At 31.7% G+C, this 27,929-nt stretch overlaps 2 protein-coding genes across 5 annotated transcripts in view; one reads left to right on the top strand and one right to left on the bottom strand.

Annotated features, from left to right (window-relative positions):
- LOC142328996 (uncharacterized) overlaps positions 1–27,929 on the top strand; it is a 123,356-nt gene that overhangs the window by 1,740 nt on the left and 93,687 nt on the right. The gene's annotated exons all lie outside the window — the stretch shown is intronic.
- LOC142328994 (uncharacterized) overlaps positions 6,455–27,929 on the bottom strand; it is a 96,261-nt gene continuing 74,786 nt past the window's right edge. For 2 of the 3 annotated variants that reach the window (XM_075373225.1, XM_075373224.1), the window contains exons 3-8: positions 22,031–22,165; positions 21,041–21,174; positions 20,163–20,369; positions 17,355–17,761; positions 9,871–10,076; positions 6,455–7,812 (exon numbers count right to left, since the gene is read on the bottom strand). In XM_075373225.1, the coding sequence (XP_075229340.1) occupies positions 7,775–7,812; positions 9,871–10,076; positions 17,355–17,761; positions 20,163–20,369; positions 21,041–21,174; positions 22,031–22,165 (1,127 nt within the window). In that variant the 3' untranslated portion in view covers positions 6,455–7,774. The remainder of the gene's footprint in view (positions 7,813–9,870; positions 10,077–17,354; positions 17,762–20,162; positions 20,370–21,040; positions 21,175–22,030; positions 22,166–27,929) is intronic. The other variant, XM_075373226.1, reaches the window with a different exon arrangement.

Below are 27,929 nucleotides of genomic sequence, written 5' to 3'. Positions count from 1 at the left end.
ATACAGGCATCATGAAATACAAACTGTAAACCCCAACTAGCCTTGATACAGTTTCAAACAAAAATAGCTAGTGCGCTAGCAAATGCCAATAAATCAAAATTAACAAAAAAAAATGGCGCCCAAATACTATTGCTGAAAAATTACCTGTTGGAAAAAGAAAGAATCATAATTTATCTATTGCACCAGTTGATGATGTTCATTACGATAATCGGGTCATTTCTCTACGGCATCAAATGCGGTATTCGACTCTGTTTTACTGCTGAAAGAAATTGTTTCTTGAACTATCATAAAAAATAAATGAATAAACTATTATGAACATTATTATATCTTTAGTGTTGTACATTGTTATGTATTTTATTTTACCAAAGTTTCTTATTATTTTTGCTGTGTTTTTCAGTTACTAGATTTAAGACTTTACTAATTTTAATATAGTTACTTTTTTGTAATTTTTAATTCATTCACATTATACAAATTTTGGATATGAAATTATGCCTTTACTCATTTGATTTGATTTAGTATACTCTTGCACTGATTTATTAGAATTGTGTGGTTTTAGATTAGTTGATTTATTTTTAAAATTTTGCATTACTTTTTTTATATTTGCATGTTTTTTATTTTTTTTAATATTTTTTTTTTATAATTTAAAAAAAATGAATTATTGATAGTTACTACCATGATATACTCCTTATTGTCCCAGTGTTTTTTAAAACAAAGTTTCTCTGGAGGGCTTATGGGAAGGAGAAAAAACTATAAAAAATATATTTGTCTTTTTTAAGGGGTATTAAGCAAAAAAATAGAAGAAAAAATTTGTTTCCTAAAATTTTCAAAATTTGGGATAGAAAGGGTTATGTTGCAATTAAGTTCATCAAATTTTTATTTATTTTTTTTTATATAGAAGATGCATCTCTTACTAGCAGATATCAACTAGCTAATGAATACTTACAAGCTATAATTCTTCCTCATGTATTTTTGAACGAATGATTTTATTTTCTATTGTGTGCATTATTATTATTATTATTAACTTAATTATAGGTGGGAAAATTACTATTTTACAAGAAAATGTGGAATTAATAAGGTTTGAAGAAAGTAATGGAACTTCAGCATTAACTGTTGATTAGGACATGTATATGAAGAACCGTGATTAAGTAAAACATCAAAAAGTAAATTAAATAAAAGCCAATTATATTAGTTCAAATTAAATTGCATGTAAAAGATTTTAAGTAGTTTTACTTCTACTGGCATCATTGATGCCATTATAAAATTATAGTTTATTATTTTTTTTTACTTGATTTGTAATATAATGTTTAATTTTTTTTCATACTATCAATTTTTATATATAATTTGTTTTTACTAATTGATATATATCAGATGATATATTAAAAGTCAATATCAAAAAAATTTTAGCAAATTTTAAAGCGGGTTATAAATTAAGTTCATTGATTTTAACAAACATGTTTTCCACTGAAAATATTATGTTACAATCATTTTTATCTCTGTTCTATTCTATTTTTGACATTAATCATTAAGGTACATATAAAATGTTTAATGGTTGGTAGAGATTTTGAAACTAAATTACGGACTGTAAAACACAACAAGAGCCGACATTGATTCCGATAAAAATGTTGTTGTTGTAAAATTAGATTAAAGTTCAAGAAATTAAAGATAAACTGAAAATAAAATATGCAGGTTTGAAGATATCACACAAAACCAGCTTCAGTATAAAATGAATGGATTTGACAAGAAAATGATGAAAAATTAATGATAAATTTAAAAAGCAAATAAAAATTATAGGAGAGAACATTTGAGAGACCCAGGGGCAAAGAGCTAGAAGAGAAGATTGTTAAAAGTAATAGTTTGTAGCTTCATATCAAGAAACAGGAAAAAATCAAAAGATGATGAAGCCAGATACTATCGTAATGGAATAAATGAAATCGGTTTTAAGTACAAAGTAGCAAAAGAAGATCAGTTGAAAAAAGTTATAATATTATTAAAAAAACGTTGTAATCACAGAAAATATTGAGACCATATTGTAAAATACGATCACAAATAGTACAATTGCCATTAGTAGGGAACATATAGAAACACAATAAAGAAGGTGAAAATTATAAGATGATAACAGTTTTATGTAAATATTATTAAATTTTAAGGAAATATTAAAATTATTTTAGCTCATTTAAGTATAACTTTTTGATAATTATTATTTTTTTTGCTCTATGAATTAATTCACCACAGAAGCTTTCAGAGAAGCTTGTACATCTTGAACCCGTAGGATAAAACACCGCCTCGTGATGATCCTGGTTGGCCCATCAACTCCTCTGTTCCTAGCCCTGGTGGGTTTTACCGGAAGTAGTCTTTTAGACCCTCTAAACTTATAACACAACACAGTCATCGGTTTGTCCTCTGTCAGGATGCCACCGATGCGAATGTCTCGGCAGGCGCTTCCATCGGTGTCTATACACAACCTGCTATCACCTTCGTATGGCTCTTCCAACCCCGAACACCTACCGCCATAATTTACAACCCTCAACTATCAAATTAACTGATTTGTGGAAGCGCAATCCCTGTGCTTTTGTGTCTTGCACCGAAGACTTCGTGCAAAAGCTCTTGCTATATCTGACTTCAACTAGACTATGCGCTCAAATCGTTATTGATTCTTTAAACACCGAGAATACTATCCTCGTACTAACAAAGCAAGTGTTGATTCCGATAATGACAATTTTGTCTTACAATTAATTTTACTGAAAGAAGCTTGCATAAGGTGTATGGAAATGGAATTTTGTAGCGTATAAAAACACAATGCCTGACCAGAATTCAAACCAGAGTCCCACGGATGAAAGGCTGAGATGCTACCACCCACCACGGAGGTCAACATTATGGAAATTAATTATTTTGATAATTACAAGTAGTATTTTAGTAACAGTTGTGACTAAGGGTTTTCCTTGGTTGTACGTTTAATGCCAAAACTGTTCCTTTTCTCATTGATTATGTTAATTCCCTTATTTTTTATTTAATATCCAAGTAATAATTTGAACAGAATAACATAATGTGTTAGTAATCGAAACAGTTTATTTTATATTCCTTATCTCAAAATTATAATTTGTATAGCTAATTATTTCATTTTTATTTATTTATTACAATATATATTTTAATCGTTAAAAATAATAATCGTGTCGCAATTTGTAATCGATAATAAATTGTGTTCTTTATTAATTTTATCTTATTTTTCATGTCATTATTTTTTTCCATTTTAAAGATCAAGTAACATAATTTATTTCTCAGATATTACATAATTAAACTGTTAATATTAAATTGATCAATCTTATTTATTTGCTCTTAAAATTTTACATTTTGTAGCAAAATTTCAATATAGTGTTTATACAGTAAAATTAAAAACAAGCTATCTAATTTTTTATATATATATATACATATCAGTTTAGATTTCTTTTCTTCAAATAAAAAAAAAATAATAATCTTTCCTTATATAACAATGATATTTAATATAAGATTCAGAATTATTATCTTTTATTTCATAACATAAGAAAAATATGTGTATTAAGCGTATCGTAACCAGTAATATATAGTTTAAGACGCTGTATTTAGACCAACTAAATATATAGTTGTAAAAAAGAAGAAAACGAGACAGTACCAAAATCATAAATATAAATAAATAACATATGAAGCTGAACAGCAGTAATGAATTATGCGAGTCAAAACTTGATGGGTTTTGTTATGAAATGAGGTCTCAACAGAATCTGTAACTGTAATTTATCTATGTAAATTTTTATATGCTTTTAAAGTTGTGAAGTCCTTTTTGAGTCACTGGTATATAATATTATATGAAATATAAACCATCAAAATATAGGCATTAGATAAGTTAAACTTGCCACATTAATTTCCAAAAATCAATTTCCGCAGCATCCTGCATCTTCAGTTTGTACTGAATTATATAATTAAAAAATAATTGTTTTAAAAGATAAGTTATTTTAACTTTATTTTAGATTGTTCTTTGCTTTGAAATTTTGAAGTGTTATGAATGCAAAAGCAAATTCTGCTGTCTAGTACTGGACAGCAACAATTATTTTATAATATCCAAGAATCGTTTTATAATGTAATTATAGAATTAAATATATACTGAAGATGCGGTTTATATATATTTATAACCTTACAATTCTTTATTTATAATGTGTTTATCAAATTTATACAATGGTCTAGTTTAAAAAAGAACTTTACACTTCTCAGCGTGGAATATATTGCATCTCAACACAATGAATGAACCAAATCTCCCAAATTCAGTGCTAAAAAATTGTAAAAGTATATATTTTTTCATTTAAAATTAAGGATTTTTTATAATAAGATACACCTTTATTACAAAACAGACTTAAATAAAAGATATAGTTTTGTAACAATACTTTCAACTATTACAAAAATATGAATTAACAAGTTTAGTAAGATAATTTTCTCTTCAAATATCAATAAAAATCTAAATGTTACTTCATAAATTAAAACTGCTATTACAATTATTTAAACTATTATTACACCAGATTGTCTGAATCTGTACAATTTCAACAAACAAAATTAGTTCACTTATATCACACTTTATAAACCAATCGTTTCTAATTCTACTTCATTATACAGTTCCCTAATCTGGTCAGAGTTAGTCATTATAATTTAAAAAAATTGGTGTGGACACCACATGACTTCCTTGTATGCCTGTTAAATTACATATATATACACGTTTTTAAAAGCACATAAAATTTTATTTCACTAATAACTTCCGATATTTTTTCATATTTTTTTTTTTATTGTTATTTAATTATTATTTATCGTAAAACTTTTTTTCCAATCGGAGGTTAATAATTATTAATAAATCAGTATATTTAAATTAAAGAAAAAGTTAAAAAAAGGAGATGAAGTCTGATTCGAATATTCGAATCAGACTCCTTCCCCTTGTAAGATTCAAATATTCCATTAATTAAAATTTCATTCGGCTATAATTCTGAAACCGATGAAAATAAGTACCGGTTGTGATATATCGTTGAAAAGCTCTCGATTAGGGCTTATTACTTTAGTTAAGAAAAACTCTAAAATTCAGTTTTTTTGGTTGATATTGGGCTTTTTTGGACACTTTTGATCCAGCCTATTGCAATCAGAAGGGGAGGTGCATAACTAGATGTTACGACAGTCCTAAATCCAAAATTTCAACATCCTACGGCTAATCGTTTTTGAGTTATGCGAGATACATACGTACGTACAGACGTCACGCCGAAAATAGTCAAAATGGATATTTCAGTTGAAATGTGAAAACTGAGATTTTTTGCCATTTTCAGGGTTTGAGTTATGCTAGATACATTCTCGCATAACTCAAAAACGATTAGGCGTAGGATGTTGAAATTTTGGATTTAGGACTGTTCTAATATCTAGTGTTTACCTCCCTTTTTGATCGCAATCAACCGGTCCAAAAGTGTCCAAAAAAGCCCAAAATCAAAAAAAAATTGAAATTTGGAAAAACAGTTAATTTTGTTGAGGATTAAGCGCGCAGAATTTAAACTCTTTTCACGCATCAACTGTAGCTTGTCGAGTACTTTAGTCTTCATAAGCGACTCAAATAAATTAATTTGCGGTAAAATATTTGACGAACGGTGAATTTTTCATAAAGTACTACTACTACTGCCATTATTTGGCCTTATTCTTTCCAATGAAATCTCAAAATTTGCTTTCCCTCTGTGGAATATATCTTAAAGATTCTCTTCTAGAAATTCATATGATGAATTCATATTTAAATGACAGTCTTTTAAGAGAAATGAATTCAAAGACGATTCTGCTTTGCGAACCGCATTTTATGCTTGTATTTATTACCTTGGTTTTATGTTGAATTTGATATACGTACCAAAATTCTATGCCTGTTTATATTTTACGGCACGGAATGAAACTGGAAACAGCAGCAAACCATCTTATAATGAATAGCGTTAATAGTTTTATGTAACTTAGTTAAAGTTATTATTTTACATAAAAGCTCCGTTTATTGACCGATTAACCGTTAACATGTAGCAGGTTGGGATGGAGTAGTATCAAATTAAGCTCGAAGAAGCGGGCTGTAAGAAACCTGTTAGAGGTACAATTCTTATCGCTTTCGGTAACCTCAATGTGTTTCATCCTAAAATGAAAAGTAAAACAAATTTTATTCTCGTAAAATGAGCTTTTCAATTACGTAAGATGTAAAGGTACATGCATTTCACCCGTTCAATTCAAATATCAAATGATTTGTTTCTTAACTTCTTAATATCTCCTCAATTAACAGATTTATTATTTAAGAGCAGTTTAATATATCAATATTTCTTGCATATTATCTATCGTGGAGGGCGTTTTAAAATCGGTATCTAAACGTAATTAAGTTTTTCTTATTATATTTTTATCGAAAAATAATTAAAAACAAGTAATAAGAATAGAAAAGTGATCAGATTTAAAACCTTTTTTTTATTATATTTTTATCTTACAATAATTAAAAACAAGTAATTAAATACAAAAATGATCAGATTTAACAATTTTTTTTAAAAACAATTAAGGTAAGTTAAATTTTACTTTCTTTAAAGTTAATTTTTGACGCTTATAATACTAACCTGATTTTCAAACAAATTAATTTATGACAAATAAAAAAATCTGTAAATTCTAGTTAATATCTCATCGAATAATAATAATACTACTATATACATATATTTGTCTAATTTATAAATAGATCTAACGTATATTTTAAAAAATAAAGATTTCACTTTAAAAATTAAATCGTTTATTAAAATACATTCGTGTATGTTGTCTAGAAATGCAATACGATATATGCAACAATATTTTGGTAACAAATTTGTCTTTTATTTTATAAATTACAATGATGATTACCTTACACGAAAACTGAATTCTACTTTACATATGAACGGTGAACGATAACGAATCGATAATGATAAACTAACGAACCGGACTAGAATACACAGAAATCAACACCGATCTGTTCGATAAATTAGTTAAAAAATTCACCAGAATTTTGAGTTATAACTCAAAGAAAAAGAGCAAGTCGCTCAGATGGCCTACTTTAGAAACAGCTTAGGTTGTTAAAAATATAATTTTCCACCTTGAATTCAGAAAAAAAACTTGGCCGAGTAATTTAATCGTTTCACCTACGATGACAACAGTGTACGAAACGAATGAAACATTCATTAAGAAAGTAACCGAATAATTTAACTTCCACCTTAATGTTTTTTATGTAAGTCGATAAAAAAATTATGAAAATAACATTCTTTAAATACATAAATGTTTTATGTTCGATTAGCGATTAAATTGCACAAGTGTACTGTATAAAGATAGGACAAATGTCAGAAAATGAACAAAACATATTTCTCTGATGGAAGCAAAAAACCGATCGAGAAAATTAAATAAAGTAAGATATCATTTAGTTGTATAGGTTTGCAGAAAATGTCTATTATTCATTTATAATATAATGTGTAGTGTTATCTAACGTAGTCGTAATTTGCAGTAAGATATTATATATGAATTAAGTAATTTAAAAAATACTAAAAGTATTCGTAAAAACCTTATCGTTATTATTTAGTCGGCACAAATCTTCAACAACGGTTGAGCCCAGTTTATATGTTGAAGGAGAACAGCGTATCGTAAAAGCGAATAAAATGCATTGCACATCGTGTAGATTAACTCATTTTACCTAAAGTTTATCCTTTTTAAATAATTTTCATCACCGACAAAACCACAATAATAAAAATATTTGATTTTATTGTAACCCGTGTACACGATGATTACCGTAGGGTTCTGAAACAAATAAAAAAATAATTTATTATGAAATGCTTAAAAAATTAGAAAAGTTAATTATCAATATGAATGCCCTTTTCTGTTGTATATCACTTCAAAGCACACAACTGATCGTAAACCTCTAATTTTATTAAACTTCTGTGTATTTTAATTTTTCTTTTAATGTAGTGTTTCTCAATAGAAGGGAATTATTATTACTTCTATCGAGAAGATTTATCTAAACATATTAATTTGTAGATCTACACCGCTTGTAGCTTTCTTATGGCTATGAAGATATAAACTGAGATACAAGCGCCGTGTAAATAATTCTGATAAATTTGTAAGGCCAAAAAACTTTTAGTTTTCAGTAATATTGGCACGTTAGTATATTTGGCTCTATGAAGAAGCCAACCCGCTTCACGATTCTCTTAACGTGCATTATTGTGGTTTTTTTTGAACTGTTATGTCAGTTTATTTCGAGAGTGATTTGTATCGTGCGGCTAGTCGCCTACAATTTTCTACGTAGTTGTGTATCAAACATATATGTGTAAAATGAAAAAGATTGTCGGTGATAGAACACGAGAGAGAAATCTTACTCCTAAAACTGGCATAGTCATAATAAGCGTGCTTTGCTAGGCGTACTAAGAACATTACGCTTTTGGTAGTTTCCCATTGTCGTCTTCACTGAGCTGATTACGCTTATCAAACATACATGAGCACTTCAACTTGTTTATTGAGGGAAAAACTCTGCTGTCGGTTAAAAAATAAATTGTTTTGTACGTTATTGTTTTAATACATGTAATGTATGTATAATTATTACAATATATACATTTTAACTACGTTATTCTAAATATATAAATTATATGTGTAAATTATATAAATTATAAATATAATAATATGTATTATTATAAATTATAATAATACGTGTATGATTATAACATAACTTTTGCGTATTTTATTAAATATTTTTTATCGTTATCAATCGCCGAGTAACTTTCAGTGTTTTATTTATGACTTTTTTAAGCTACAAGATGTAAATAATAAACGATTAACCTCTGCCCCGGTATAACTTATTTAAATAGAGTCGATAAACGGTTTCTGTTTACAATTTTTATTCATCAAGCGACTATAAAAAATTAATTAATATACAGACTTTTATAAAAATAAACTAAACAGAGTTTTTACAATGAAACATTTTTAAAAACTTGTACTAAACAGTTTTTGGCTATCTTTGCAACCATCTACAGCGATTGCTGCTATTGTTTTTACACTTATACAGCTGATTTTACTGTTGATCGATTTTTTTTTTTACAAGGTAGATACATATTCTAATGTAGCGAAGAAGTGTGTCGGATCTGAATTGTGTTTGTTTACTTATATCATTATTATGTGTTAATAAATCGCATAATATTCAATTAATTGCTGTAAGGTATATGCGGGCCTGTTTTTGTACGAATATAAAATAAAAAATATTTGTTAAAAAATTCATCGTATTTTATATTAATATACAACAAAGACTCGGAGAAAATTGCTCGCAAATTAAATAAATTACGTACAAATTAGTCCTCGAAACAACAAACAAATAAGAACTCAGTGCCACTGGAATATATAAACTCAACTGTACCGACTGAAAAAAATTCTACATGTGCTTTAGTTAAATGAGACACGGTTTTACAAATACAATGAACACGTAACAAAGCCCACCACAGTGTCAACAACACTTGCCGGTAAGCCGATCATCTCATAAGTACGAATCACAAGTCCACTAACATTAACAACAACCTTGATGTGTTTCTACAAAAAAATAAGGATCGCATGTTAACGTAAATGAACATTATGAAGTGTATAAATACCCAACAAGTTTTATAATGTAAAATTTTGCTCGCTTTGTTGTTACAACATTTTGTACTTTTAAATTAATATCACCATCCATCACGAATAAAAATACAGCGTAATAATTATCTCATTATCATATTTATTTACCTATTATTAATAAATATGAATACATAAAATTATATTTTTGTTAATTATTCGAGCGGAAGGTTAAAAATAACATTTTTATTTATAAAAATCTCTTACTTTTAACTGATGTCCGTCTCGATTGCTGATAAGGCAATTGCTGTTGCGGGTTGTTGGCGTAATCCGGAGTAGGAATAGTTGGAGGTGCTGGTTGTGGTGGGGGACAAGGATGAAGATAAGACCATGGTGCCTGACCTCGTAGCTCTTGAGAATAAAGGTTTTGTGATTTTGATCGTTCTGCTCCGCTTGGGTGTTCTGTTGTATACCTTTATTGATATAAATGAATAATAGTCGATTAGTCGGTTTTTAAGCGCTAAAAATAATATTATATAAAGCAGTCGTAAAATAAATGTGTCCTGTATAATATTAAGTTACTTACCTATTATCAAACCGATTAGTCGGTAAGAAAATATAAATATGCGTCGATATTATGCGGTTTAAATTTATTAGATATCCTCCTTTGACTTTTCCTCACAGTCTCCACACGTGAAGTATTACCGATATCCTTTGCAGACGAGCACGTTTAAATGAAATATGTATTTTCAATATAGAGATCATCTGGATTGTCATCTTGAGGTCTGGGATAAAATCCTACGATTCTCTGGTACCAATCCGATATTTATCGGTGCGGATATCAACGCTAAATCACTTTTGCGGCATAGCGGCTTCACCGGTGATGGCGATGAATTAATCGAGGGCTTTTTAGCTCGGTGTGGTCTGCAAGTACATAATGTACCTGGTGAGTCGCCCACCTATGCGGATAATGTATACGGGCGTCGGGTTTTTGGTGTGAACATCGACGTTAACGTTGGTAGTTTTACTTCTGCCGATGTTTGTAAACGGAAGGTGGTTGACGATAGCTCAAGCGATCATGCATTGATCGTATACGACATTGGTGGTGGTTTGGGCGCTACCGATGTTATAATATACATATTAGCGCTTGCTACCGTTTTCCTGCACAGGCATGCGGACTGAAAAATGTTTGTTGATTTTTTTTCGGCCAGACTTCGTGTTTTGGATCGAAGTCTGATGTTCTGGAGTCGGAAGACCTGGCAGAAGTTTTGTTGACGTCGCCGAGTGTTTAGTTCCTCGTTGCGGTCGAGAGAGGCTCGCTCCACGGTAGAGCAGGGATTCGACTGTTATGAAACAGGCTGTCTGTTGTTCGCGGAGAGCATCTCAGCGTGCGAGTGATCCGGAACGGTGAGCGGTCCTTGTTGGCGAAAATCGGGATCTTGGATCTCTATATATTTTCACAAAGTTCTGACAGCTAAGAGGAATACCTGGCGTTCCTTTGTGCATGAACGTTCGAACAAGGATCCCTGAGGGTTGTATATAGGGTCTTGGGTATAGGTCCTTGACGTTACTACCGGTAATCTGTAAGGTCTTTGAAAAGGTTCTGTATCTTCGTATAAACGAGAGGTTGACCTCGCGCGGTTTAGTAATGGATAATCAGTATCGGTTTCGTCCCGGAAAAGGTACTGAAGACGCCATACTTAGTGTGATGAGTGCGGTAACCTAGTTACTTCAGTCATCGGTATGTGTTACTCCGCGGGGAAGACACTGTCCAAAGGTTGTCCGCAGGGGAGTGGGCGGTGGAGTTTGATTTACTTCTGCGGCTGAGGTTGACCAACGGGTGTCGCATCGTGGCTTATGCTGATGACGGGCGCCTGCTGGTCGAAGGAGGTTCGCGGAGAGGGGTTGAATTCCGAGCCGCTCAAGCTTGTAAGATATTTGAGCCGTGGGATCGTCAACCGGAGAAAACTACGATGATGATCCTCAAAAGCCGTTTGGCTGTGAAGCGGCGAGTCCGCGTATCTATGTCAGGCCAAGGTATTATATATGTTCAGATTCAAAAGTACCTTGGAACGTTGCGGGGAAGGCCTGTAATGTCTTCTTCGGAATCGGACTTGCGGTCGATCCTGATCGAGGTCTTAATTTTAAGAGTATGAGTACCTTGTATACGGGCGTCTGCGGGGCAATTATGCTATATGCGGCGCCTGTTTGGGCGGATAGGCTAAAATTTAAAAGCTATTGTTACGGGCTCAACGCCTAATATTGCTAACGGTAATGGGTGATTTGCGTACGATTTCACGGGACGCCATCTCGGTGATCGCAGGCGTGAAATCGATAGACTTGATTGGCGCTTTTAGGAACAGACCTAAGAAATTCGGCCTGACGGAGTGTGGTATGTGTCCACAATGCGAATTGTTGGACGATGCTTATGCGATATATGAATGTGCCAGTATGACTTAATGCGCCCGGGGATTATCGGTTGATGGACTAATGATTGATCGTAGAAAGTTTTATTACATATTTGGCAAAAGAAAGGATCGTTGAAGGGGGTGTGATGTTCGGGTTGGACTTATCTTTTAATTGTTATTTTGTTTTACGGTTTGTTAGACTGTTACTGTTTTTTTTTCTGTTCGATTATAGATTTCTTTGTTTTTCATTAGTTATACTTATATTACTGTTACGTTACGTTATTTATTTTTATCGCTATGTCGGTCAACGTTTATCATCGATTTTCTAATAAAGCAAACTTCGAGAACTTTCAGCAAACCAGGTACAAAAGTTTAAAAGGATCTGCGTATCACACTTTTTTATTAGTAGATCCGTCTTCCCCTACTGATGTGCGAATAATCATTATTTCTTTACCGAAGGCGTATATTAATTTGTTGTTTTTCCGGTCTTCATAACAGCTGTAACTCGCTTAAAATACATAGAGATCCCTGGTGAACGCAAAAACATCACGTGTCAGGCATTCCGAGTCTAATAAGTAATTGTTTCTCATCGCCTATGACACAGAGACAAATGTATTTTCCACATCGTAACAAGCTCGCCAAAATACAGGCGACCCATTTTTACAGTCGACACCTTCACTCTGTTACTAGTGCCTCCTGTAATTCAGGTTACATATATATCTTGCCTATTATAATAAAGAACGGGATAGATATTGAACCAAGAAAATGAAATAAAAAGCGAAGAAAATTTGTTTTTAAATGATGAAATACATCATCGCTTTTTATTTTTCGGAGGTGTTTAAAAACGATGTTATAATTATTACGATAATGACAGTTATCGTATCTATTACGAAGCTATTTGTCAAACATTAATAAATTATTTGACTCGTTTACTTATTTAGTAATTTCACGGATTTAATTTAGGTTCCTTCACGTACTAATTATTTTAGATTATTAATATTTAGTCGAACCCTGTTTTAATTTTTTATTTGTGTGTTTTTTTCGCCGCTTTGTTAATTTATTTCCTTTATCCAACGAAGCAAATTCTAAGGGAGTTGGTTTTTTCGTGTGCAGTACCACACTTGACCGTTCCTGACGCGATTATGTAATGTATTATTTATCTACCCGTTAGAATAGAAATTTAATTTATTTTTACGCTTTGAAATCCGGTAATATATTGTTGGAAGAACGGGGAGGTATGTAATACAAAAACCATTATTTTCTTTAAGCGCATCGATGGCTTTAACGCTTACCGACCTGCAGTATTACCAAGAATCGTTATCTTTTAGTACTGAAGCCTTAAGATAGACTCGGTGATCGGATGGAGATGTAGTTCGTGATGGGGGTTTGTAGAATTTGATTAGGACAAGTCGAGGAGGTCAGAAGTCAAACCGCAGGTTTGATTCGTCTAAAAAGAGTTTAGAGAAAGAAGTGACCTTGTACAAACTGAGCGCAGAGATGAGTTTTGGTAAAGAGGTGATGCGTAAAGACGCTAGGTTCCCGCGTAATCCATGAGCTGCACTTAAGCCGCAACATGCTCGCTATATATTTACTTATTTAACATATACGAAGCGGTTAACCGCTGCGATCAGGTCACTATGTTCTTCCTTATCCTTTAATCGATCGTCATGTTCTTCACGATTAGGTTTATTATATATTGATACGGTTTGGAATGTTTGTTTTAGTTTATTCAGTTTGTAACTCGAAGACGATCTTATATAGGTTAAATTGTTATAAATAGGTGTTTCTACTCTTAGCAAGTTACATGCATCCAGAACGTTTACGCAGATTTTCTTTTCCAAACTGGAAACAATACCGTATGCGATTTAGATACGTTAAATATTAATACGTAGGGATGATTAAACTACAACGTGGTACAGAAGGAAAGCCGATTAGCAATAAGTTGTTATCAAAATGATATCAAAATGAATAACGTTTTAGTTATTTTAATTTTAATTGTAAACATGATAGCATGCGGTTATCTGTCTGATAACAGAGACTGGTATTTAGCTGAGGTAGATAAGCTATTGTACAGCTTGTGCCTAAACTATTGTTGCTTAGTAAATTTTTCGATAAATTGCTAACGCTAGTTAGTTCTTACGCTATTATTCGATGGACTAATATCGAGTTGTAAGTGGGAACTTCCTTTTCCTGTAATTTAAATACCCCTCCCTTCTTAGATAAATCATTCAGGTTCTACACGAATCTCAAACTCTTCGATCTTTTACCTCCCTCCCCCGTCAACAAATCCGGGATCGGATTTCGGGACGTACATTTTATTTCCCCTCCGACCTCCCTCAAATATAGAGTGTGGGGTATCAAATCACGGAGATTAGAGGCTGATTGACCGACTGGGACTCGAGATACGGTCCAAAAGAAGCCTTAGTCGGCAGTAACAGGCGTTGCAATATGCTTTTAGTTCGCGGGACTCCTCCACCAGTGAGTCTACTGATGGTGCGGGAACCGGTGAAGGAAAACCGAACGCCGGAAGTGAAGTCGTTCCTGTAAGTCCGTCCCTGGCGGGAAGAAGATGAGAACATCCCAACCCCGTAGTGGAGAAGACGGGAGGGGGGTGCCGAACGATTCCGTTCGGCACACCATCCCCCCGTTTCTAGCCCTGATGGGATTTAACGGAAGTCGTCTTATCTTTAACTGATTACACCTCACAGTAATAAGCCAGGCCTCGGTCGGGATGCTACCCGTGTAAATGCCTCGGTAGACATTTACATCGGTGATTTTTAACTCGGCTTTTGCCTTCGCTGCAGGCCTCATACGGACATCTTGAATGTCCTACATCATTGCCCTCTAAACTAGCTAACCGAATTCGCGGAAGCACGAACCCCGCGCATAGTTCTACATTTTACAGAGCCGATTTGTAAATGTCGCTTAGATCGAGGCGATAGTAATAACATACCACCAGCAATATTGCTCGCAGTAACGAAATTTACTCCTAGCTCCCTTAGTGAACTCATTTTTAGTTTGTACCCCAGACTTAGGAGAAGGTGGACTCCGGTCCGGTCTAAAGGGAGAGGCAGACAGACCGCTTACTCCCACTCAGCTCTACTATCGTCGAGATGTATTGTATCGACCGGTGGAAGAATCGTTCCACCTAACCTGCCAAGAGTCAAAACCTTGGTCTTCGATCGCAAACGTTCAGAAATGAAAAAGGCTGCCTTCTTGGATATACCGCTCGCTACGTTCAGCAGCTAGAATATCGGTGGGTTTTATGCCGGCGATCACAGAGACTGCCTCTCTTGAGACTGTTCTGTAACCTCCGGCAACAGCTAACAGCAGAAGACGCCGGACTCGCAATAATACGTCCCTATAACATTGGAATCGCAGACGGTGAGCCCAGACGGGCACAGCGTACAACATTATGGCCTCACAGACTCCTTTGTAAAGAATGCGCATGTTACGGGTAATTCAACCCCGATCGGGACGGATGATTCTACGAACACCAGAGAAGGTGTTCGTGAGCAGAGTCGGTCTTTGTTACGTCTGACCAATATGGGCGGCATAATCGACGATCGATAAATTCTGTACTGTTCATCGATACAACTTTTGATTGAACTTGTTTTCTTTTTCGAAAAGCTAAGTATTTTTTCTTATTTTAGTTCAAAAAAATAAAAGCTACCATCACCTGAAGCAACTTCTGCAAAAAAAAAAACGAAAAACCGCAACCTCATTGGACTTGATAAAATATAACAAACTTTTAAATTCTGTTTGAAAATAAATAAAATATTAACATATTATTAGGCTTTGAGGAAAATTAAAACACAAATAAAGCAAGCATTACACAAAAAGTTTTATGGTAACAATGTACAATTGTTATTAGTAAAACAAACAGGCTCATTTATTCACATAAAAAGCAGAACACAACCTAATTATTTAAAAGTACCACGTATAATTTGTTTCTAAGTTTGCTTAAAAGTTTCTAATTTACGAATTAAAAATGTTAATTAATTTTACAACAATCCAATAAGCGCTAAATAATATCATAATCTTTTATAAACTGTATTAAATTAGAGTTATTTATTCTGGAAAAAATTTTACATTACAATTTTTCCAAATTGCAGATTAAGTACACATTCTATTTAACGTTCATAAATAACACTTAACTACCGTTTTACTATGTATTTGTGAGTATATGTAAATACAAATTTTTCGTGTGGGTAATTTTCATGAAGATTCCTAAAAAACCAATTTATAGTTTTTTTGAAATTCTACCTTAAAAGAGATGAATAATGGTAAAAAAAATCTGATATGGACGTTAAATGACTTCCTTGTTTCTACTAAATTACATATACATATTTTTTTTAAATGAAAGTACATAAAATTTTATTTCATTAACAACTTCATATTTTTATTATTGAATTTATATTTAAATTAAAAAAAAAAAGATACATGTTCTTACGGTGTAAGTGCACACTATGAAAGAAACTTTGAAATTCCGAGGTTAGAGGATTAAAACGGAGTTACAATGAAATTTCTCAGTAACAAATGAAGATATCAACTTGTTTTTTGGTGTGTGTAATCTTCATGTAAATATCTAAAAACGAATTTTTCAATTTTCAAAGTTCAACCTTGAAATTAATGAAGAACAGTAAATAAACTGAACGATGCAAATTTTCCCCGTTTCGGACTATACTAAAGGTGATATTCAATAGAATGGAGCTTGCAGCAAATACTCTTCAGATGAATGTCTAAAGACCATTTTCGGGTTTTTAGATAGAAGAAATTACACAATACACTGAAAAGGAAAGGATTTGTTCAGCGTATTTTTAATATTTTATACGTGTGTGTGGATCTTTTTCTAATGAAAATTACTTCTAAATCCATGTAATGTTATTTATTATTTAGGCTGTAAAATTTGAAGAATAGAAAAGTTTGCGGACTTGGCCCAAGAAAGAACAATGTTAAAAAATATTAAGGAGAGAAATTTGGTGGCGGAATCGTAAAGAAATAAACTAATTTTTTTTACATCGCACTTCATATTACTGTTAGTGTATGCAGTCGGAAGATTCAGACGGCTAAAGTTAAGATGTTTGTCAGTAATTTTTTATATTTACAGGTTAGTGTTTAAATACTTAGAAACTTAAGGAAACTTCGATAGCTTAAATACTTATTTATAACTAGAGTTAACCTAAGAGAACGCCAATAGCTAACAGAAATGCGGTCTTATAACAATAAAAACTAAACAAAAATAGAAAAACAAAGAACAGATATGCAGGATTAATCATTTTTCCCAGTCGCTTAAAATATTTGCACCATTGCCAAATTAAAATTAAATCACATCGATCTCACCTGTGAGGTGCAGTATTAGCAGGTCTTTCCAAACAGTCAAAAACCGATGAACCAGCAGGGATTTCTGATCCTGTACAAGATGATGTAGCACAATAATTTTGTACACGCGGTATCATAATTTCTTCTATCGGTATACCAAATTCATCTACTTTATATAATATTCTGGGATTTGTTTGACTCGATTCCAGTTCAGGAATGTGCGATGTTGTTTCGTGTATTATATTTCGTTCTTCATTGATATTTACTTCTGATCCACCATTCTTTTTACTTTTGTGTACCCTGTTAGCCGGTGCAGAAGGTCGATTTAGTTTTCTTTTACTTACATTCAAATCTTGTTTAGTTATATACGTATGATTCCACGTTCTAAATCGTTCATCGTCATTACAACAACTGCTTGTAATCGAACCCTAAATATTACAAGAAGATTAATTAATTATGTTTATCGTAAAATTAATTATTAGTTATTTCTTTTATTTTAATAAAAATAATAAAAAAATATTTATAAACCTAATTGTATTTCGATTATAAAAATTAATTCGTAAACGATCATGCATTCATGCGGTTTAGCTTATAATTTTTTGTTTTATTTTTACTGCATTATATAAACAAACTGATCACATATAACTTACGCTTTAAGTATTAGCAATTTTTTTCTTCCTTAGAGAAATATCTCTTATGTAAACGATGCATTCTGTAAATCTGTAAAAACACGTAGTAATAAAATGTAATTCAAGTTGATGTTTTAAACTGATTAAATGAAAAAAGAGAGAAAAATAAATTGTAATTCTTTTACGTAAATCATGTTTTACTTTATCGTGTTGAAAATTCAACACGAATAAAATTACTGAAAAAACAATATTTAAATTTTAAGTAATTTTTTGAATCCATCCCGTTTGCTGCTTTTTTAAAATAATTTATTCGTGTTCAAACTTTTCAGACGTTAACTTAGTTGTATTATTAAATTATTTTATTTTCGTTAAATTCAAATCGTACTGTAAAATAAATTGTTTTTTAATTAATCGTGTTATGTAGTTTGAAATACGGTAAAATACGAATAAAAATGACAAACCAGTTATACGTACAAGTTATTACTTTTGTTTCTACTTGATATAATTTCAATTTTAACTTTACAACGGTAGTATTAATCTGCTTTCCACCCTTAGTTAACGTTCCCAATAATTGTATAGCACTGAAAAAACTTGATATCAGTCTTACGTTTTTTTTGTTAGTAATATTTCCCTAAACAACGTGTGTTGTTATCGCAATCGATACACTAATCGTGTTGATGGCTGTCAGTGATTCTAATTAGTACCCGAGATAAGATTTTTCATAACCCGGCTAACTTTATTTTTTATTACATTTATCGATGCTTTTTTATATTCGACAAAATCAAACGTGAAGTTTTTATTTCCATTTCTGAAACTTACGTGTCAAACTAACAGTTTTCTTTTTTACGCGATAAATATTATTTTTTTCAACAAATATTAAAATGGGATAGGGTAATATTTATTTTTACCGAATAGTAATTATCGGAATACAATGAAATAATTATAAATCTTGCTTAGATAATCAGATTTATAGAGAAATAAAAAAAAATTACATTTGCTATTATAATGTTGATATATAATAAATTACGGTTTAAAATGCTATTATTTTATGTTTTTGTCGGCCGAACTGTGTTATTTATGTATTTTATTAACAAGAAATTACACGCTTAATAATTTATTCAAAAAAATGTGTAGATTAACAACAATCAAATTTTGTTAAAGAACCGCACTCTTTATAGTGTAAAATTTTAGCGTACGTTAGCACAAGTTTATTTTGCTCTTGTTTATGATTATTTAATGAAATTCTAAAGCGACTAAATCAGGTTAATTCAGATTTGCCAAATAGATCTCTGAACTTCATTTCATTATCTGATTATTATTAATAATTAATTATTCTGTTATCGTAATAATTAGATAATAAAAAATTGACAATTTTTATCATGTTAATTAAGGAAGAGTTTATTTTTTACTAATAATGAAATCGTTTTTAATTTTATTGCTCTTCAGTGCGAGTGGTTTTTTGTACTCGTGTGCAATCGTTAACGTATAATGTTCATCGGCTATAAATTCATTCCGACCGCGTGCACTGAAATTTTACACAGCGCTGTTTAGTGTTTTAGGTTTAAGCCAACAGATTCCTCCCTTCAAGGGAATATTCTCTGAGATGTTTCAGCCGTTGTGGAACCATCAAGTTGTAAGGAATGCAGTCGTCATCTTACCCAGGACCCTACAGTTAATGATAAATTTACATTTAAACAAAGTTTTATAGTTACATTGTTTGTTAATGTCTCGCTATAGTCTTATACGATCCAAGTTAGACAACATGAATTACTTTCGTTATCAATTTTGTGGTCATAACGACAAAAACTAAACAAAAATATAAAAACAAAAAAACGATGAACCAGCAGGGGTTTCTTAGAACGACTCTCTAAGAAAAAGTCATTAAATTCATTCGCTAACCGAATTCTATTAATATAATGTACAGAAAACAGAATAATACAACCTACAAGGTTGTAAAGTAGCCTTACAGATGGATGTAGGTTAATAGAGACGAGTATAAAAATCTGTCGGTTGTACGAGGAGAAGAATATGATGAATCATTAAGTATCGGTTATCCGACGCCGGTAAAAATGTTTAAAAGAGATTTGTTCAATCGATCCGCTTTTTATAATAACTTGCACCTATTAATTTAATTATGTAAATAATATCGCAATAGATAGTTTGCTATGCAAAAGAAATAAAAAATTACTTCATATTTTACCTCTAAATTAAATTTCTGTATAGAGCGCGACTCTTTGATACAGTGGAATATAAGAGACGTATTTAAAAACCAAAATATTATAAATCTGCTAAAAAATAATGTCATTATTACGGCCGGAGCTGCTGGGTCTTTTCCAGTTTTTGTAGTGTCTGTCACAGATTGCCAAGTTCCACGAGCTCCCAAGAATATTACATAATCATCTGCAGACTATAATAAAACAAAAAAACAAAATTTCGGTAGTAAATACTTTTTTACAAAAATAAGATCACAAGATAAAATTAGTATATATAGTATTAAATACAGAAATAAAATATAAGACCTACAATCCAGTTGATATTTTTCAAAATTGTGTGTGTGCGCAGAGAATTTATTTTATAAAAGAAAAAAAAGATGGAAATCATTAATGTCTATAACACAAATTCCTATGAGGGTTATTATACTTCAAAATTATGACTGTTCTGTGAAGGTTTCACTTTTATAAAAAAACACACACACACACGCAATATATATATATATATATATATGTACAGCCTTGTTTCAATTTTATATGTACACAAATATATATATATACATGAACAAATTCAATAATACAGCTGCCGATTGTGCTTATTTTTTAAAATAAAATTTTTAGTTAAATTTGTCAACATATCCATTTAAAAATTTTTATTTCAAAGAATTCTTGATCTTAATGTCAAAGTAAATCCTACACGCCTGAATTTTACTCGTTTTAGAAATGTCTTTTCAATAGATATTGCAACGTGCACGATTAGAAATGCTTTAATCGTACATTTTAGCTCGTTTTTAAAATCGATTATTCTTATTACACGGGATAGTAATTTAAAAAAATTAACTAAATTAAATTATAATGCGTGCAATACCATGGTTTTTGAAATATCTATCGAATAGAAGACTACAGCAACGACATCAGTAACTGCGATGATTATTGAAAATAAGATCCACGGTAAATAGAAATAACTTCCGCATACTCCTCTTACTTTAGTAACCCCTGACGCTGAAAACAAAAACATATATTTTTTTTAATCAGGTATATGTAACAAAGTTAAATAAATTATCTTATATAATGCGATCCGTTTTAGAATGAATATAATTAATTTAGAAGCGTTTTATATACTACTAACCGGTCAGGACCAGTCAGGACTTCACTCGCTCTTTTCCTTCTAGCCAGGAGCCCCGCTGCGTTCATAATCCTCGACTTGTGAGAACATGACAAATTACAATTAAACCTACTTTTCTCGACTGTCGAAATAACTATTGAAAAAGATAGAAACCTTTTTTAGAAGATTTAATTTCAAATATTGCAAGCGGTTTCCGAATCTGATGCGACCGGTGGTTTGACCGTAATAAAGGATCGGCAAGGAATATAAACCGGTCGCTACCGCGTTTATATTACTTGTGGCTGTTTAAATCCATTTAAACTGCCACCACCTTGAAACATTTTATAATGGCAATAGCCCATGCTCATGCAAAATTTCAGCCCGATCGGTCGAGTAGTTTTAGCATAAAAGAGTAACAAATTCGCATACAGCACTGGATTTTTATATATGTAAGAGATTTATAATAATCGCATGATAGTTTTAACGCATATCTTCAGACGTAAATACGAATATATGTACGTAAAGTTTTTTTTTAAAATACGACAATTAAAAACGTAGAATTTATTCTGTTTTAATCGTCGTTAAAAATAATATTAACGGGAAACCACTTTATTCGCTTATCTTAAGCTTGGCATAGGTACTTGTTATTCTTAAGGATGACTGTGTCGTTTTTTATATAACTCGTGACCGGTCATCCGCAGCCGTTACGGTTGTGACGCTTAACGTTTAAGTAGAATGTTTATGAAAACTTACCGATCAAAAGAATACTAACTGGAATCCAAATAGCGCTTAATATTGCATAACCGATCATCCAGTAATATGTTCGTAAAGAAGATGGTGCTGGCTCTGTAAGCCCGTTAAAATTTGGTCCTCCATTACAAGCGCTTCCTAGATTACAAAAAAGAATAATTAGGTTAATATTATTCAAATTTTATTATTAATATGCATTAAAATTATCCGCCTTGGTTTTTTCATTCTTTCAATCCCATGTTCATTTATATAATTTTTATGACGTTCACAAATATTTATTTTAAAAAGTTACTGGATTCATTTTGTTTTTTAATGCCATACTAACACAAACACGCAGAGTGATATTTGTATATTTTGCACCGTTCATTTACATTATACTACACTATACAGCTATCGGTTTCTAGCACTGCCAAACATTTTGAAATCGTTAAGCGTTGTAAAATAAAATATAAAAAATATACATATACATAATATTATAATACAGCACAAAGGATAATTTTTAAAATGAAACATATAACGCGAAGCCTTTAATTATAAGCGATAATTATAAACCGTTTTATAAGCGATATTAATATCGGTTTAACACTTCAGATATTAAAATCGTTTAGCTAAAAACAGAGATATCATGATTATAGTAAGTTACACAATTTTTTTTTCACGTTATCATCGCCCGAAATGAAATACTTTAACAAAAAATAACAAAGAGAAAAACAAAAATTAGGCTAAAAACTAAAAAAAAAATCACAGTCGTAAACGTAAAAAATATAAGATTTAACTAAAAATAAATAGAATCTAACAGTCTGAGAGGAATGTAAAGGGCCGCGTCTAGGATAACAGCAAGATTAAAGAACTAACATAAAAACTAAATTACAAAAAATAACTAAAACTTACGACTAATAACACAGATAAGATTCACTAAAAACTTATAACTAATATGACAGCAGGAATCTTAATAACACAAATTTATTTAAAAGAAACACAAAATTAAAAAAATAAAAATATAGAATTTAAATAAAATTTAAGACTGAGGGGTGTAAAGAGAGTCCCTTCTCAGATAACAGAATAAACAAATAACATAAAATTATAAAAGATAAGGGGAAAAAGAAAAACAACTACGGTAAAATATCTCATCGGAACAAAATAATATTCACCGCACTATTCAATTTTGTGTAGATTAACATCTCGTAAAAATAGCACCCGGGCCAAAACTTCCTTATTATTGCCCAGGACTCGAACGTTTCTGGGCGATTTAAATTTACGATACAAGGTCGCATAACATATGCGATCCACAAGGACGGGCGCACAGTCGAGCAGCGATTGCATCGTACGCATAGTGGTGCGTTTTCTGCTGATATGACATATACGTGACTTTGTAAACGAGTTTACAAAGTCAACAGAATCTTTAATGCGCCGTAGTTTGTTATTTACTGTTGCTGTCCAGTCGCCCGAATACAATTATACGATTAATAAACTCAGCAGTAGCGACACAAGCGGTGAATGGAGGTTGACTGCATGTGTCTTTAGCGGCGGAATCTGCACGTTCATTGCCCCGAATCCCCGCGTGGCTAGAGATCCAGCAGAAACTCGCTTGTACGTTGTAGGTTCAACTCGGCGATCGCATTACAGATTTCGGTGACGAGAGGACGTCTGGAATACAAATCTCTAAAGCGTGTAGTGCACTACTCGAGTCGCTACAAATAAGGATATGACTGTAATCTGGGTTAATTATATTAAAAGCCTTACTGACAGCGTATAGTTCAGCAGTAAAGACGCTTGTAATACCAGGTAGACGAAACATAGGTTCTGTCATTAACTAAAAACGTGCACCTACGGTATTATTCTGTTTCGAGTAAGTTATACAAAATACACAAATTCGTGATTATTCATTAAAAATCTCATTACTCTCAGTAGTAAATTAATAACGCTCGCTAAAAGAATGAATACTTCAAAAAAATGCAATAAAGAAAAATTTATTTAAAAAAGACTTATTTCTATAGTTATATTAATCATTTTAATATAAAAAAGAACTGAAATCGTAGTTTTTCTCAACCTTTCAGTATTTGCGTCCCGATTTGCGGCGCCCTCCCTCTCATACAATAATAACGTATTTTCTGTATTTTGACGCTGAAGCTTCACTTCGACCGTAATTACAAATCTTAAAAATTACCAAGAATAAGTAAATTTATTGATACTTGCAAACACCGATCCGCTGCGTTGCTAAAACTGGAATCGATGCCTCTCTATTGCTATCTGTCTTATGTCCACCGTATCGGTCATTCTCGAGGCTTTGCGAGAAGTTCCGATTTGTCTCGAACATTCTGGAACGTCTGCGCAAACGTGTATAAATGCTGTTCGTCGTTCAATTCCGGCCGGTTTCATTCGAGTCGATGCTTCTATCGCTATCGAATCTATCGTGAATGATAAGTTGTAATTTGCGTGTTAACTCCGATTCGCGCTATTAAATACTCACGGTAATAGATTTATACAGAATCACGGATAAATTTTTAAGCGAGGGTGAGCGAGCATTAGACGTTAGTGAAGTATCACAAAGTGCACAGACGAGCGTGGTTCTGAAAATAAAATATTCTCAAGAATACTTTAATTTTGGGTTTACCAGTATGAAAGTAAATGAACAAAAAAGACCCCTGCGTGTCATTTGCTCAAAAGTTTTGGCAGCAGACAAAATGAAACCTAAAAACTTAAACGACATTTGGAAACGCTTCGTAGTGAGTACGTTAACAAACTCCCGAGAATTCTTCAAATTAAAAATTAAAATCTTATGAAAAGCAAACATTTTTAAAAAAACTTTGCGAATGAAAATTCTTTACTTGCCTCTTACAAAATTTCATGAAAATAGCCAGATGTAAAAAGCCTCACACCATCGGTGAAGAGCTTATTTTGCCGACTGAAATTGAAAATTGTAGTCCATACTTCTATCAAACGATGCTGTTACCTGTCGAATCGGTGATATAGCTGAAGATGTACAGCATCAGCTTTTCAGGAAATCGCGTGACAAATTGTTTACAAACAGATAGCAATAAAGATGTGCATTTTATTGTCTACGTTTAATTTTGCGATAACATATAAGTGGTAGAACTACTTTTCTACAAACCAATAGAACTCAAAGCAACAGCACTCGTATTATTTGCTACCTTAAATGATTTTATAAACGAGGCAAACATCGAGTGGAAAAAATTGCGTCGGAATATGCACCGATGGTGCTCATTCAATGTCTGGAAGATTCCAAACTGTAAGCTCTGGCTTATTCTGTGAAATCGCACAGAGAAGCTTGGGCTTCCAAAGAAATGAGTCCTGGTCTGAATATTGTGCTAATTTTATTACGGTTGTAACCGTAATAAATTATTCGTATATAAAAATGAGTCCCCTAAAATCAAAAATCTTTTCTGCACTTTGTAAAGACACGGGTGCAGTACATTCAGCATTACTATTTTATTATGAGGCAAGATGGTTATCGCGTGAGAAATTTTTACAATGTGTTTATGAATTAAGAGATGAAATCACCATTTTTCTAAGAAGAAAACCAACCTGAAGCGAGAGGTTTTGAGATGATTTATTTGTGATGGAATTGAGCTACTTGGTCGATATATTCAAAAAATTAAATACCTTGAATCTTCAACTCTAAAAAGCAAATACACATATGTTGGATACGAGTAATAAAGTTAATGCTTTTTGTAGAAAATTGGATTGTGGAGCGCACATTTAAAGCAAAAAATCTAGAAATATTTGGAAATTTGGATGAATGTGTTAAAACTTACAACGCTGAAGAACAACATGTGAATGTTGTTTTTGTAATCGTTGAAAATCATTTAGCCGTGCCGGCAAAAAATTTTTAAAAAGTATTTTCTTGCCGATGACAACTCGGTAGCAAGTTACGAGCGGGTTAGCGATCCATTTCAAAATACTCCTGAAGGGCTCTGAACTGCCGAAGAAGAAATCTTAATAGACTTCACGGCGAGTGGCGAAATCAAAAGACAATTTAGAAGTAAATTACTGTTCGAATTTTGGGAAGGGGTGGTTGATGAGTTTTCACTGAAAACAAGTGCATTTCGCATACCATTACCATTTTCAACATACTGCCTTTGCGAAACCGGATTTTCTGTTGCGGCTGCTTTGAAGACAAAATATAGATATTTCAGCCAAATGTAGAAAAAGAACTCGGACTGTCTATTTCTAATTTTAAACCTTTCTTTGAAAAACTTTGCTCTCCAAATACAGTCCCAAGGGAGTCATTAATAATTATTAAACTCGTTTTTAATTTGGTATCGATGAGTTAATCGTTAAATACATCGGGCAGTACTGATACAATCCTATTTATAAGTGTATTATTTATAATGTCAGAATTATTTTGTTTTGCTTTCCTATCAGTAAATTAATAGATTTCTTTTTTTTAATAATATTTTCTTTTTGATGTGCTCACGCGCCCCATTTAGTGTTACCTTGTTCCCCTAGGCGGACATGCCCCACAGGTTAGAAACACTGGTTTATATACATATATTTACGATGGTCCGTAGTTTTGGTAAAATTATTATTAAAGTAAGGTAATCAACCTTTAAAAAGATGGAAACCTGGGAACAGTAGTTAATATTTTTTAACTACCCGTAATTTTATTTTAATTAATTAATTAATTAATTAATTTTAATATTAAAAAATCTTTCTTTGTATTACAATCGGTTTAAAATTTGCACGGTAGCAATTATTTCCTTAACCTCAAATTAAGAATCGTTAAGTATAAATAAACTTTTTCTCGTGCAAGTATTACGAATGTATAAATACAGTTATATTAACATAAAGACAGTTTTTCAAAATTCTCTGCTAAAAGAGTTGAAAATAATAAGGATTGAAAACAAAATTAATTAAATCTGTTATTTAGGACGGTGAAATGTGATAACATCAAAAGTATTTCAAGCGATTAATAACTCACTTTCAGATAATATGAAATTGTTCTTCTAAAAGTTCTTTGTGGATTAAAATTTAGACCACCAATTACAATACCACTAGCAACTCCACTGATGAAGTTTATCCTTCATCAGTAAAGTTGGCAATTAGTGCTTTCTTTTAATCAAAATAAACATCATTATTACTAATCTAACAATCATTCGTACACACTTGGTACATACAAATCGCATAAAATTCTTGAAATAAAAATGTTTTAGAAAAAGCCTATTGAAAGTCGAACTATTAATCGTATAAGTGATGGATGGATCTAGTGGACTGTTGATCTAGTGGGCACTAGACTTAATTAATAAAAATCTAATAGAAAAGAAATTTTCACATCATGTAACAGCGAGTCATTATAAATATTATCATAAGAGAAAAAAATTCTTTAAAAAAATAATTTTGTAGTAATTTAGAAAAAAAAATTTATTAAAACAGAAGCCTAAAATTAAAATAAGAAATATTTATCAAAAGTGGGATTTTCTTAGTTACATCACCTAATACAAATTAAACATCTGAATTAATTAACTGCATTATACCATTCATTTATATTTGACCGTATGCGTCATAATTGGCCGTCAGGAGTGTCACCGATTGGAGAAGTTTATATAATTTTTAATGACATTGTAAAAAAAAAAACAATTTTTTTATATCATAAATTTATCGGGTAAGAGTATTTATTGTAACATATATAAAAAAATTGAAATAAAATCAGTTTTCACTAGTTTATAATCCAGAATCCACGGACAGAATAATGCAGTCATTTTTAATGTTAAATTATTTAATAGATGGTTTTAGCTGTCGGTATTTTATCCTTAAATAAAATTTCATTTATTTTATAAAATGCTGTTCTTAGATCATTAGGGACTGACACTTTCTTTTTTGATCTGTTTAAATCCCCGCACATTAATTTTGTCAGCAGACTTGAAGGAAGAAGGGAATTTCG

The sequence above is a fragment of the Lycorma delicatula genome, chromosome 8 (assembly GCF_047948215.1).
Source record: "Lycorma delicatula isolate Av1 chromosome 8, ASM4794821v1, whole genome shotgun sequence".
Classification (NCBI taxonomy): Eukaryota; Metazoa; Arthropoda; class Insecta; order Hemiptera; family Fulgoridae; genus Lycorma; species Lycorma delicatula.
This window is presented reverse-complemented; position numbering and strand designations above follow the sequence as displayed.